We start from the raw sequence: 15,807 nt of genomic DNA, 5'->3' as shown, positions 1-15,807 counted from the left end.
TATTGTAACATACTCTGTATCGGAGCCACACAGGGCAGACTACAAAAACTGCAGTGTGTGTAAAATACAAGAGCACGACTATTGCTAAATCTCCCGAGATGTTCGCCCTCTGGCCCAGCCCTCGACAGACTACACTGGATGCCGCTGAGCAAAAGAATATCCTTTAAAGCCATGTGCCTCTGCCTAAGATCTATAATGGCAAAGGTCCCTGGTATCTCTTCCGTTAGTGAAAGCCTACCTACCCAGTAGAAGACTTGGGTAGATGGGCACCGCGTTGGTGGCGGTCCCCATTACAAAGAGAACTCCTATAGGTGGATATTCCTTTGGTTTCCGAGCCTCAAAGCTGTGTAGCACTCTGCCCCTGTGCCTGAGAAGAAACGTTAAAAACAACTTTCAGGAAGAATCTTAAAACCTGATTGTTCAGGCTGACCTAATTCGGTACTTCTAGAGATTTCTGCCTGGCCTTTTTCTTCCTCCTGGCTCAGTCTTAATTTCCTTCTCGTGTAAGGTAGTTTTTTATCTGATTTCCTGTTGATATTCTCCTAGGGCAATCCTAGCCCAGGGACGCTTCTTTTGTGGTAACCATTGTGGTATGAAACTTTATAGCATTATATCAAAAAAGGGTGGTTTTATAATGCAGGTGGGAGGTTCCTGCCCCTACCCTTTTATCGTTCTGTCACTCACTGCATTGGTCTCTTTAGAATGAGACTCAGGCCATTGATATGCTCTTCCAATCTTATTATCTGACAATTTCTTCTGCTCTTAAAGTTTAGAGTTTTCTCTTTTCCTTGCCTTGACATGAAGCAAATCAAATTATGCTTAGGCACATCAGCCTACCACATTGTTTGTAGGGACAGAAATTTCCTTCAAAGCAGATGATGATGATCAGCGATGGCCATCATGATGATCAACACCTGATAATGGTGAGCTTGGTCTGCAGTTTCTGAATAATCTCCAGCCACAGATCTATATCAAGTTGAGGTCAAAGTTCCATCTGAATCCATAGATGCTCCAATGGCGTTCCTCTGGTTATCCTTCGCTAACACTAATGTTAGGGATTTGACTATTTGCCTGAATTTTGGTTCCTCATCTTTGTCTTTTAGACGTCTAGAGTACTTTCTCGTGAGTCTTCGTCAAGTTCCGTGCTCCACTCGTTGACTAGATATATACCCAATACCTTCAGTGTCCGCTGTAGCCAACTGCCGCCCTCTATCGAATACCAATTTACATTTAATGAAACCTGACTACGATGCTTCATTCCACAGTTTGCAGAAGGTGGGCACTAACCAACTTCTGCAACTTTTTTTCCTCCAGTTGAAAAATGATGCTCCGAGACCGTAACCCTTATCTTTCACTTTTACCTAAAACATCACTAATTTTTTTTTAAATGCAGGAATTTCACTTTTATGAGGCTAGTAAAAGAGAGAGCCTGTTTCTACCATATTGCAGTGCGTGTAAAATTAGCACCCCTGAGCCCTTGCAGCATGTCCAGTTAAAACTTGAAAAATACCTTTTAGAAAAAAATACTTTATTTGAAGTTTCAAAATATGGTTTTAAAGCGCCTGGAGGATTTGTGCCTTGGCTGCTGCCTCTTACCTTAATGTGTGTTGCATCTGGCTGTGTTTCATGCTAGTAATTTTTTTTCTGCTTGAAAATGGCGAAACAAAGGTATTAGGTTTTGAGAAAAGGAAAGTGTAGGCAGCGATCCTGGAATCTAAAAAAAAAAAGTCACAGAAACTGGAAACACAATCTACGAGGTGTGTACAGAGAGTAATATCATGTTGGTAAAATTTTAAACATTTATCAGTTATGATCTGACACAGCATGGTTTTTGTGGGCTATGGCAGTAACTTGAATCTACCTTCTTGTGCAGACCATTGTTGGTGAGACCAGAAACCTTTCAACATATGGTCGAACAATATATAGTTTTTGTTTTAGAGAAAGGAAAGTTGATGCTGATCAGGTCTTTGGATGTGCCTGAGCGAGGGACCTTTGCAGAAATGGCAACTGTTACTCTTTTTGTCTTGATTGTGGTGTGTCAAATGCTGGAGTATCAGTGAAAGACAGGACACTGATGAGTGAAATCCCAGAGGGTAGAATACGTTTGATATGTGGTGAGAGTAGTAATGTGGTAGTATGTTGGTTTGAGATGAAGGGTAGGACTTGTCTTCTTGTTTGTGTATTAAACAAACATCACATACTCTCTGTGCCTGCATCTTCTTCCATTGTCCCGGGCACAGACCAGCATTTACAGCCATTTGTAAGCTTCTAGCTCTCAGGGCATTAATCGTGAGCAAATGGTTAATCTCACACAGCATGGTATCTTGGTGGTTTCTTGCCATATTTCTCCATACCGGTTCAAAGGTAACTTTTGGTATATGCTGAGCTAACACGTTTACGATAATAAAGAGCTTTAAAAGGAAGCAGGTTAATGTTGGCTGGTTTAACCTCAGAGTTTCTCATTTTCCTAGGTGCAAGGCATCCCCTGGAGATGACTCGAAGGAATGCAAAGAGATTGAGGTTCTTATCAAAGAGCGCCAGAGCACCTTCTTTGAGATGGAAGCTTTCCTCCCGAAAGAAAATGGGTAAGAGAACTGATCCTTAGTGGGGATCTCATTTAAAGAGTTAGTATAGTGGATGAATTCATGTTCAAAAGTGGGTTGGGTACAAGACTAGGGGCCAGATGTAGGTCGCCAAATACCGGTCGGTAACGGCCGATTTCGGCCGTTACTGACCGGTATTTGGAGTTTGAGATGTAGAGTAAAGTTACAGATTCGGTATATTTACCGATTTGGTAAAATACCGAATCGGTAAATTTACCGATTCTGTAAATCCAGATGTAGGTGGCACTGAAAACAGTGCCACAGGCCCTTCGGAATTCATTATTTACCACCAAATAATACTTGGTGGTAAGTAATGAATTTCTGTGTACATGCACATCTGTGCATGTACACTAGTGCCCCCTAAGGGCATGTATGTGTGTCACATTGCACACAAGCCAGAATCAGGGGTGCAATAGGGTGTAAAAGTGACACCCTGTTCCCCTTGTAAATTCGGTAATTTTACCGAATCGGTATTTACCGATTCGGTAATTGACATTGATTCCTGTGGGCCTCAAAGCCCATAGGAATCAAAGGCAATTACCGAATCGGTATTTACCGATTCGGTAATTACCGAATCTTACCGATTCGGTAATTGAATAGGTAAAAATACCTACATCCCGATTGCCAGTTCTTAAATACCGAATCGGTATGATTCGGTATTTAAGAATCGGTAATCTGGGATAACCTACATCTGGCCCTTGATCTGGAACTGTACAGAGTAAGGATGAAGGCTGGATCGAAGATGACAAGATATGACAAGTGGGTTAGGTGGGTGGAAGATGCAAATCAGGTAAGAAATCTGGTTCTGGCAAGTTATGTTATGTTATGTTAGTTGCATTTTAATGCGCACAGCTGCTCCAGCGAAGGAGCGTCCTGGCGCAGGGAAAGGTAAACACAACACAACACTAGGTCCGGTAACAAAAAGCAAACAGTAAAAGCTAGAAACAATTAAAACAGGAAGGTTTTCAGGGCCCTACGGAAAGACATTAGGTCATTCGAAAGGCGGATTTCCAAGGGGAGCGCATTCCAGAGGGTTGCGGCTTTCACGCGGAAGGAGCGACCCCCCATCCGACTAAGTCTGAAGCGGGGGACGACCACCAAGGACTGTCCAAGGGATCGTAGTGAGCGGGTAGGAACATAGGGAGAGATCAGTGTATTCAGTATTCCGGGTGCCAACTCTCTCAGAATTTTAAAAACCAGGCAGAGAGCCTTGAATTGGATACGCTTGCATATCGGGAGCCAGTGCAAGGACCGCAGGGTGTTAGAGGTGGGGCAGGTTCGAGGCAGACCAACCACCGCCCTAGCCGCCGCGTTCTGGACTCGTTGTAAACGGAGAATCTCGGCTTGGTTCGCTCCTAAAAGGAGAGAACTGGCGTAATCCAACCGCGAGATGATCATTGCTTGAATGACCAGCTGTCTTGTAGGAGCATCGAAGAATCGCAGCAGGGGTCTTAGCCCGCGTAGTACTCCAAAACAGCAGGCCGCCACTCTCTTTGTATGAGTCACAAAGCTTAGCGTGTGGTCAAGCCATACTCCGAGATTCCTGAGTTCCAGGACAGGGGCCGGCGCTGATCCCAGCTCTGGAGGCCACCATTCGTCCCCCCAGTGGTCCGCTTCCCTTCCAACGATCATCACCTCTGTTTTTGACGCGTTCAGCTGGAGACAGTTGTTATTCATCCAGCTGGCCACCTCTCTCAGTCCACTTCGGAACCTGAGGGCATCCTGCTTGGCATCCCCGCTGATCGTAACCGCCAACTGAGTGTCGTCAGCATAGGAGACCATGGTAAGGCCCCATTGCCTGACGACCTCAGCCAGCGGCTGCACGTACAGATTAAAAAGCGTGGGACTCAGCGAGGAGCCCTGAGGGACCCCCAGGTCCAAAGGATGGTACTTGGACTGAAAAGGAGGGGTGGCAACGCAGAAGGAGCGATCACTGAGGAAGGAGCGGAACCACTGCAGAGCTGAACCACAAATGCCAATGTCCTGCAGGCGGTGTAGCAAGATGCGATGGGAGACAGTGTCAAAGGCAGCGCTCAGGTCTAGTAAAATAAGCGCTGCCGTTTGACCTGCATCGAGCACACTTCGCAAATGCTCAACCATTGCCAGAAGGGCCGTCTCGGTGCTGTGGCCAGCACGAAACCCATTCTGCGTGGGATCCAGGACATTCACAAGGGTCATATGCTCCGTGAGGGCCCGATTTACATGGGCCTCCATAACCTTGGCCGGCCAAGGGAGCAAAGATATAGGGCGGTAGTTTTCAGGTCTCGATGGATCCAAAGATGGTTTTTTTAGGATCGGGGAAACCACCGCTTGCTTCCATTTGGCAGGGACCAGGCCAGAGGTTAGGGAGAGGTTAATCAGGGAGCACACTGCTGTGCGGCCCTGAAAAGCAACGTCCCTGAAGAGAGCAGATCTTACCGGGTCTGCAGGCGATCCAGACTTGACTCGCAGGGCCCACTTTGCGAACTCCTCATTGGAGATGGTAGGAAGGGAGTGCAGCGATGGACAGCTGCTAGAGCCGCTCCAGGGAATCACAGGAGACAATGTGCTTGGAAACGCCAGATAGATCTTCCTGACTTTATCCAAAAAGAAGGTGGCTAGGGCTTCACAGTGGGCAGTGGAACTGTCCAACTGTGGGGGAACTCTCTTTGCCATTAAGTCTTTTATGGTCTTAAAGATGGTTTTAGTCGGGTTAAGGCTATTTCGAAATTCGGCTGCGTAAAACGCCGCCCGGGCCCTGCATATAGCTCGATGGTAAAGCTTAACTAAGGCCAGGTAGATGGATTTCTTGTCGGCATCGTACGACTTACGCCACACCCTTTCCGCCCGTCTGCAAGAGGACTTCATTGCACGCAGCGCGCTGTCATACCAAGGGCTAGCCTGCCGAGGACTGGATTTGCTGGAGATGATGGGTACCAGGGCGTCCAGCGCCCTGGTAATCCAGTTACAGAACCGGTCATAGCCCGAGGTGGCATTCAGCAGGGGACCTAATGGCTCAGCACCCAAAATGCGGTGAAGGTCCTCTAACCTAAGTTTGTTCCAGTGACGCCGGGGTATCCGCAAAGGAGGCGGTATAGTAGGATTAGCAGGGAGGGGAAGCCAAGCAGACACCAGATAGTGGTCAGACCATATCACAGGATCAACCGCCACAATCCGAACATCAGAGAGAGTGGTAAAAAACGGATCAAGGGTGTGGCCGGCCACGTGTGTAGGCTGAGAAATAAGCTGGGTCAACTGCAAAGCCTCTAAATCGGCCAAAAAACCACTGATGGCCAGAGACTCTAACCTATCAAAGTGGAGATTTAGGTCGCCCAAGATAGAAAAGTTTGCACATCCACTAGCCAAGAGGCTCACAGCCTCCGGAAAGGCACCTCTAAAAGCTACATCGCTGCCTGGAGGGCGATAAACAACCATCCCTGACAGCGAGAACTGTGGGCTGATGGAAACCTTAAACAGCGCACTCTCACATCCAGCAATCTGCAAGACCGTCCAGGTACATGTATAGGCGGATCTGATAAATAAGGCGATCCCTCCACCTCTAGAGTGGCGGTTGGATCTGAAGCATGAATAGCCCGGAGGACAGGCAAGATTGACTATGGCGTCATCAGTATCTTGTAGCCAGGTTTCAGTTACAGCCAACAGATCTGGTGTCTTATCCAGAATGAGGTCAGCCACAGACAGATACAACAAAAATAGGTAACGGTCAACAAGAGCGCACAGCAGAGTATAGGCAAGCAGTCAATTTACAATATCATGCGTATTGTCGGTGCTCAGGAGGAGAATTGAGACCGGTTACCACGATCTCTTAAGAAACCAAAGGCCAATATTTATGTAGTCCTCCGAGCACTCAATATATCAATGTCTATGTCGAATATTATCTTCATTCATCAATGATTATCCAAAATTAGAATCCAGAAATGTCTTTAGAAGTTCAATTTATTGAAAAGCGCAGCCAACACGTGTTTCGTCAGTCCGTAAGACAATGACTTCTTCAGGGCTGCAACCCAAAAATTATAAAAATCAATTCCAAATACAGTAACATATTATAAATATCCATACTCGCTTCAACATACATCTATAGGAGAAGCGTTTTTAAAGTAAAAGGAATGTACTATCAAACCAGTTTCTAATCACCAAATATCTAAATCCATTTGAAAAAGAAGACGCATATTCGCCAAATTCGTGCTTCTGTACTTATCAAGTCATAAATCCAAACTGTTTATACTTATTACTTCTCAACAAAAGAGTCATGTGATCACCATGTGATACCTGGGCAACTGGATAACGCATTGCAAACCATCAAATTAAGTATTTAAACCAACTCACCATCAATATGAAAATTCTTTGTTGTCGCAATCAATGAAAGTAACACTTGTCCATTCCCATTCAAATATGTAAATTCAACAACCTACAAGTAAATCCAATATCATATGGTAACTACATGAAAAGTTCAATTATAGATTAAAGTCTCATAAATCCATTACTAGACGTAGTAAACACTCACCAAGCAATTTCTGGTTATAGTGTTCAAATATCAGCATCTATATCTCAAGTATTCGCTTGGATCCAGGTTTAGTAGTAATAGTTTTTATATGTTATCCTCCGCCACAATGGAGCTCATGTATACCTACAATTCAATAGATTCGTCAATATGGTGTTTAAGTAAATCAGTAGTCACCATCTGACAAGTAACACGACGATATTGGACACCTTATATCCCATATGTACAATGTAATCTCACCTAATCTACAGTATATCGCGTTTGAGATTCTCCACTCTAGTCCTTATTTTCACCATCAAATTGTTAGTTCATACGTGTACGTATCTAAAAATATAAAGACATACATTAGTAAGTATGTCCACATCAATACTGGCTCTCATCCATTCCCCCAGTTCCGTACTCACCAAGCCTCATCCTCAGGGTCGCGTATTCTGTGGCGTTTAGCGTCGGCGCCATTTTGTAATGTGTTTATATAGCTGTTCATGTCAACGTGGCTAATGCCTAAACTATGGGCGCCATATTGGAACAGTATAAAACGCCCTAAATTCTAATCGGTGTCAGTATAGTACTGATTAAAGACACGTAATTACCTAAACGATAACATACTAAATTCATATACACTCTCGCCATTAAGTGTAACATATTATCTGTAACGCAAAAAAAAGGGGGCGGGGATCGAAAAACTCTGGCGATCGAGTTCATTTTACGCGCCATCTTGTAATGTCTAGATGGAAGTGACTTACATCGCGTCCTAATCCGCAATTTCGGCAGCGCCATTTTGTAATAGTTGCACCCGTCTATGTAACCATAGTAATCCGTTTCTAAGTAAGTTGAGCAGTATATTCTTCCATCCAGAATAAATCAAGTAATGATTAACAGTAACATTATATTACAGTACTATGCTGTACTCCTTAAAGTTAGATTAGTAAAAAATATCAATAGGATAGGACTCGCAATACCGTCGTTGACAGCTTGTTCCCAAATTGCACCAGATCAAAGTTAGAGGTCTAAATGCCAGTAACGGTAATTCTAGTATTTTATCCCATTAAATTATATGCAATGCGTTAACCCTGTAGTCCACGATTCCCACGGGTTACACAGCTCAATGTTAACATCGCAAATTCACAGTTCACCAGTACAAAATCAACAGGTAGCCAGACGATATTTGTCCATAACGCCAAAATATTAAATCAGATTTAGCACAAATGTTGGTTGAGTCAATACTGAATAAACACAGCACAGTTTCTATAATCCAACATTAGTCATTGTGCACATTGAATTTAGCACACATGTTCGTTGCATCAGTACTACATAGATAAAGCACAGTTTCTATAATTAAACGTTAGACATTGTGCACATTGGATATTGTGTATGTCCTTAAGGTGACAAACAGTATCATATAAAGCATACACAAGTTCTTCATTCATAATCACAATGTACATAAAAGTTGATTAGTTGCCTAGATAAAATTCATATTCATGATCAACATTAAGCCCGCTCTCAACGGCCCTTAGTTTAATCAACCATTGAACCTCACGTCTCCTCAACATCAGAAGTCTGTTCCCCCCACGAGGGTCTGCTCTAATATGATCGATACCATGATAAGTAAAAGAATGCTGATCTCTATTTGCATCGTTTTGTACCAAATGGGATGCAATCGGATAGCGTGTATCACCGTTTTTCAAAGCTCTATAATGTTCAGCAATTCTGTCTCTTAATCTTCTAATTGTGCTCCCTACATAAATCTTTCCGCAGGAGCACACTATCACATAAACCACAAAAGTAGTGTCGCAGTTGATAAACATTCCAATTGTATAAGTTCCAGAATTGTTATATTCAAAAGTTAGCACCTTCTTTTTTGCCCATCTGCATGATACACACCGGCCACATTTATAAAAACCCTTAAAACTGTTAAGCCAGTCAGTTTTGTTCTCTCTACTCGGGTAACTCGGACTTAATAAGTTCCTCAGTGTAGTCCCTCTTCTGAAAGTCACGCTTGGCCTGTCAAATAAATGTGGTCTCAAATCATTGTCCATAGTCAGAAGGTGCCAATGTTTCTTCAGAATCGTAAATAGTTTACAACTGTCTACACCATAATTTGTAATTAATCTCACTTTCTGATCACTTGTCGTACCTTCAATCTTCTTTCTCTTCAGGGTAGTTTCTCGTTTCATTTTCTTAACCCTTGATACCGCTAATCTGATTGTTTCCTCCTTATAACCTCTATGTCGAAATCTATTGGACATGTCTAACAGGTTACTCTCAAAATCATTGTCGTTAGCACAGTTACGACGAGCCCTGACAAATTCACCGTAAGGTATGGCTTTTTTCTGGCAACTAGGATGACCGCTTCCTGCATGTAGTATCGCGTTGCAGCTAGTCGGTTTCCTGAACATTCTACTCTTAATCCTGTCACCCTCCACAAACAACTCAACATCCAAGAAGGTAATACTCTGTTTGTCATAAGACGTTGTAAATTTCAGGTTGTATACATTGTCATTGAGGTATTCAAAGAAACCTTTCAATGACTCAACTGTGCCTGTCCAAATTAACAGGCAATCATCAATGAAACGTCCCCAATAGTGTATATATTGGGTCCATTCACTTCCCGCTGGGCCCCAGATTCGCTCCGCCTCGAACCAACCCATGAACAGGTTGGCGAAAGACGGAGCAAATCGTGAGCCCATCGCGGTCCCAAGGCGCTGTCTAAACCACTTCCCGTCAAATAGGAAAACATTGTTTTTTAACACTAAATCAGTCATTCGTAAAAGCATTTGAGTATGATCATACATTTCAGCCGGTCTTTGACTTAGGAAGTGGTCCAAAGCACGTATACCTAGACTGTGATCAATAATAGTATACAAAGAAACCACGTCTAGTGTAACCAATAACATACCATCCTCCCAGATTATATCCTCCAATAAGTTCAAGACGTGTTTAGTGTCTTCAATAAAAGACGGAAGGTTGTATACATGTTGTCTCAGAAAGCAGTCAATAAACTCAGATAGGCGTTCTGTTGGACCACCTATGCCGGAGACAATGGGCCGGCCTGGCGGATTGTCCCGGCATTTGTGGACCTTAGGGAGAGTATATAGGCAAGGCGCCCTTGGGTTACTCAAAGTCAGGTAGAGGAGTTCATCATGATCCAACAAAGTTAGATCATACCATGTCTTAATTTCCCCATTAATTTTGACAATAAGTTCTGGTAAAGGATTGGTGGTGAGTTTCTCATAGTAAACAGTATCATTAAGCTGAGAGTAGACTTCATTGTTATACTGTAAAGTATCTAAAACAACAACATTTCCACCCTTATCAGCACTCCGTATTGTAATAGATTTATTATTCATAAGTTCTTGAAGTGCCTCTCTTTCACCAAAGGTAAGGTTATGCTGTAATCCCCTCTTACCCATCCTGTGTGATATGTCAATTTCTCTGTCAATCTCAGTACTCACCATTTTAAAAAACACATCTATAGTGTTACCTGGTGTCAATTGGGGGGTCCACTTGGACTTGGTTTTGAGTCCACTCCCTTCTCTTTGAAATCTGGTAATTTCCATGTCTTCCATAAGTTGTAACATAGTTATAGGGTCATCTTCTCTCTCCGTTAATGATAAAAGAAGTTGAGTATCTTTCAGTTCCTGTATAGTTAATTCACTCAATATTTTATTAGAGGATTGTTTGTCTTTCTCTGGCATGTTAACAAAGAACTTCTTTAACTTCAGAGTTCTAGTAAACTTAAACAAATCAATTTTAGCCATACACCAATCCATTCGAGTTGCAGGACAAAAACCCAAACCTTTTTTGAGAACAGATAACATGTTGTCAGATAAATCACAAGAAGATAAATTGATCACTTCTATGTCACATGCTGTGGTAACATCATTAGTCGTTATTGTTTCCAAGATCTTAGAGTTCTTATTCTCGCGCCTGGATCTCCTACCGCCCCTGCTACCTCTCCTTGTCTTTTTACTGTTGATTCTCGATTCCTCAATTCTGAGTCCCGATTCCCTCTCCTTAGTCTCTGGACCTCCTCTAAAAAATTATTAGTATTACCGGAAGGGACCATATCCGGTACATCTTCATTTTCACTACTTGATATGTTCGAAGATGCATCAGTATCACTCACCAGGGGTGTACTGCCACTAATTATATTCGGAGGACTTTTCTTAATTAGATAATCGAACCTCTTGGCGAATGTGTACACTCGTCCCATTTTATAGTCCTTCTCATCACGTTTCAGTTTATGAGCTTTCCTTCTCTTAATATCCATCTGCAAATCATTTAATTTCTCATCAAGAATTGTATAATTCTTGATCGTAAGTTCTGGTAAATTCATTTCTTTAATCTCATCCTCAATTTTATTAATTTCAATAAGTAGTTTGGCTATCTTCCTGTCTGCATTGTCAATTAAGATCTGGATGAGGTTACGTGAACTGTTGTTTAACTCCTTCTCCCATATTTCATATAGATCAGGTTCTAAATCTTCATAGGTTGGTATTATACTAGATCTAAGTCCCCGTGGGATCCTATTAAGAATCAAGTATTGTTTTAAAGTGGCAGCATCCCACCATTTGGTGAGTTCAGTACGTTTCAACAGTTCTAATTTCGCGAATTTGGCTCTAAGGCCTTCTTTTTTCGTAGCAGTAGGGGGACCCACAGACTTCCCTATGGTGCCACCCGCAGCTAGATTCCCAAACAGTAATTCTGCCTCCTTGTCCCTATTCATAATATAACCTACGCGGCTGCTCTCTCAACCTGCAAACAACAACAACAAAAATAGGTAACGGTCAACAAGAGCGCACAGCAGAGTATAGGCAAGCAGTCAATTTACAATATCATGCGTATTGTCGGTGCTCAGGAGGAGAATTGAGACCGGTTACCACGATCTCTTAAGAAACCAAAGGCCAATATTTATGTAGTCCTCCGAGCACTCAATATATCAATGTCTATGTCGAATATTATCTTCATTCATCAATGATTATCCAAAATTAGAATCCAGAAATGTCTTTAGAAGTTCAATTTATTGAAAAGCGCAGCCAACACGTGTTTCGTCAGTCCGTAAGACAATGACTTCTTCAGGGCTGCAACCCAAAAATTATAAAAATCAATTCCAAATACAGTAACATATTATAAATATCCATACTCGCTTCAACATACATCTATAGGAGAAGCGTTTTTAAAGTAAAAGGAATGTACTATCAAACCAGTTTCTAATCACAAAATATCTAAATCCATTTGAAAAAGAAGACGCATATTCGCCAAATTCGTGCTTCTGTACTTATCAAGTCATAAATCCAAACTGTTTATACTTATTACTTCTCAACAAAAGAGTCATGTGATCACCATGTGATACCTGGGCAACTGGATAACGCATTGCAAACCATCAAATTAAGTATTTAAACCAACTCACCATCAATATGAAAATTCTTTGTTGTCGCAATCAATGAAAGTAACACTTGTCCATTCCCATTCAAATATGTAAATTCAACAACCTACAAGTAAATCCAATATCATATGGTAACTACATGAAAAGTTCAATTATAGATTAAAGTCTCATAAATCCATTACTAGACGTAGTAAACACTCACCAAGCAATTTCTGGTTATAGTGTTCAAATATCAGCATCTATATCTCAAGTATTCGCTTGGATCCAGGTTTAGTAGTAATAGTTTTTATATGTTATCCTCCGCCACAATGGAGCTCATGTATACCTACAATTCAATAGATTCGTCAATATGGTGTTTAAGTAAATCAGTAGTCACCATCTGACAAGTAACACGACGATATTGGACACCTTATATCCCATATGTACAATGTAATCTCACCTAATCTACAGTATATCGCGTTTGAGATTCTCCACTCTAGTCCTTATTTTCACCATCAAATTGTTAGTTCATACGTGTACGTATCTAAAAATATAAAGACATACATTAGTAAGTATGTCCACATCAATACTGGCTCTCATCCATTCCCCCAGTTCCGTACTCACCAAGCCTCATCCTCAGGGTCGCGTATTCTGTGGCGTTTAGCGTCGGCGCCATTTTGTAATGTGTTTATATAGCTGTTCATGTCAACGTGGCTAATGCCTAAACTATGGGCGCCATATTGGAACAGTATAAAACGCCCTAAATTCTAATCGGTGTCAGTATAGTACTGATTAAAGACACGTAATTACCTAAACGATAACATACTAAATTCATATACACTCTCGCCATTAAGTGTAACATATTATCTGTAACGCAAAAAAAAGGGGGCGGGGATCGAAAAACTCTGGCGATCGAGTTCATTTTACGCGCCATCTTGTAATGTCTAGATGGAAGTGACTTACATCGCGTCCTAATCCGCAATTTCGGCAGCGCCATTTTGTAATAGTTGCACCCGTCTATGTAACCATAGTAATCCGTTTCTAAGTAAGTTGAGCAGTATATTCTTCCATCCAGAATAAATCAAGTAATGATTAACAGTAACATTATATTACAGTACTATGCTGTACTCCTTAAAGTTAGATTAGTAAAAAATATCAATAGGATAGGACTCGCAATACCGTCGTTGACAGCTTGTTCCCAAATTGCACCAGATCAAAGTTAGAGGTCTAAATGCCAGTAACGGTAATTCTAGTATTTTATCCCATTAAATTATATGCAATGCGTTAACCCTGTAGTCCACGATTCCCACGGGTTACACAGCTCAATGTTAACATCGCAAATTCACAGTTCACCAGTACAAAATCAACAGGTAGCCAGACGATATTTGTCCATAACGCCAAAATATTAAATCAGATTTAGCACAAATGTTGGTTGAGTCAATACTGAATAAACACAGCACAGTTTCTATAATCCAACATTAGTCATTGTGCACATTGAATTTAGCACACATGTTCGTTGCATCAGTACTACATAGATAAAGCACAGTTTCTATAATTAAACGTTAGACATTGTGCACATTGGATATTGTGTATGTCCTTAAGGTGACAAACAGTATCATATAAAGCATACACAAGTTCTTCATTCATAATCACAATGTACATAAAAGTTGATTAGTTGCCTAGATAAAATTCATATTCATGATCAACATTAAGCCCGCTCTCAACGGCCCTTAGTTTAATCAACCATTGAACCTCACGTCTCCTCAACATCAGAAGTCTGTTCCCCCCACGAGGGTCTGCTCTAATATGATCGATACCATGATAAGTAAAAGAATGCTGATCTCTATTTGCATCGTTTTGTACCAAATGGGATGCAATCGGATAGCGTGTATCACCGTTTTTCAAAGCTCTATAATGTTCAGCAATTCTGTCTCTTAATCTTCTAATTGTGCTCCCTACATAAATCTTTCCGCAGGAGCACACTATCACATAAACCACAAAAGTAGTGTCGCAGTTGATAAACATTCCAATTGTATAAGTTCCAGAATTGTTATATTCAAAAGTTAGCACCTTCTTTTTTGCCCATCTGCATGATACACACCGGCCACATTTATAAAAACCCTTAAAACTGTTAAGCCAGTCAGTTTTGTTCTCTCTACTCGGGTAACTCGGACTTAATAAGTTCCTCAGTGTAGTCCCTCTTCTGAAAGTCACGCTTGGCCTGTCAAATAAATGTGGTCTCAAATCATTGTCCATAGTCAGAAGGTGCCAATGTTTCTTCAGAATCGTAAATAGTTTACAACTGTCTACACCATAATTTGTAATTAATCTCACTTTCTGATCACTTGTCGTACCTTCAATCTTCTTTCTCTTCAGGGTAGTTTCTCGTTTCATTTTCTTAACCCTTGATACCGCTAATCTGATTGTTTCCTCCTTATAACCTCTATGTCGAAATCTATTGGACATGTCTAACAGGTTACTCTCAAAATCATTGTCGTTAGCACAGTTACGACGAGCCCTGACAAATTCACCGTAAGGTATGGCTTTTTTCTGGCAACTAGGATGACCGCTTCCTGCATGTAGTATCGCGTTGCAGCTAGTCGGTTTCCTGAACATTCTACTCTTAATCCTGTCACCCTCCACAAACAACTCAACATCCAAGAAGGTAATACTCTGTTTGTCATAAGACGTTGTAAATTTCAGGTTGTATACATTGTCATTGAGGTATTCAAAGAAACCTTTCAATGACTCAACTGTGCCTGTCCAAATTAACAGGCAATCATCAATGAAACGTCCCCAATAGTGTATATATTGGGTCCATTCACTTCCCGCTGGGCCCCAGATTCGCTCCGCCTCGAACCAACCCATGAACAGGTTGGCGAAAGACGGAGCAAATCGTGAGCCCATCGCGGTCCCAAGGCGCTGTCTAAACCACTTCCCGTCAAATAGGAAAACATTGTTTTTTAACACTAAATCAGTCATTCGTAAAAGCATTTGAGTATGATCATACATTTCAGCCGGTCTTTGACTTAGGAAGTGGTCCAAAGCACGTATACCTAGACTGTGATCAATAATAGTATACAAAGAAACCACGTCTAGTGTAACCAATAACATACCATCCTCCCAGATTATATCCTCCAATAAGTTCAAGACGTGTTTAGTGTCTTCAATAAAAGACGGAAGGTTGTATACATGTTGTCTCAGAAAGCAGTCAATAAACTCAGATAGGCGTTCTGTTGGACCACCTATGCCGGAGACAATGGGCCGGCCTGGCGGATTGTCCCGGCATTTGTGGACCTTAGGGAGAGTATATAGGCAAGGCGCCCTTGGGTTACTCA

General features: G+C 41.7%; 1 protein-coding gene across 1 annotated transcript in view; it reads left to right on the top strand.

The window, feature by feature from the left end:
* Positions 1-15,807, top strand: part of TMEM120A (transmembrane protein 120A) — a 256,419-nt gene that overhangs the window by 107,680 nt on the left and 132,932 nt on the right. The window contains exon 3 of the mRNA XM_078679633.1: positions 2,472-2,585. Coding sequence (XP_078535759.1) covers positions 2,472-2,585 — 114 coding nt within the window. The remainder of the gene's footprint in view (positions 1-2,471; positions 2,586-15,807) is intronic.

This window comes from Lissotriton helveticus, chromosome 3_1 (assembly GCF_964261635.1).
Source record: "Lissotriton helveticus chromosome 3_1, aLisHel1.1, whole genome shotgun sequence".
In the NCBI taxonomy this organism is placed as follows: domain Eukaryota; kingdom Metazoa; phylum Chordata; class Amphibia; order Caudata; family Salamandridae; genus Lissotriton; species Lissotriton helveticus.
This window is presented reverse-complemented; position numbering and strand designations above follow the sequence as displayed.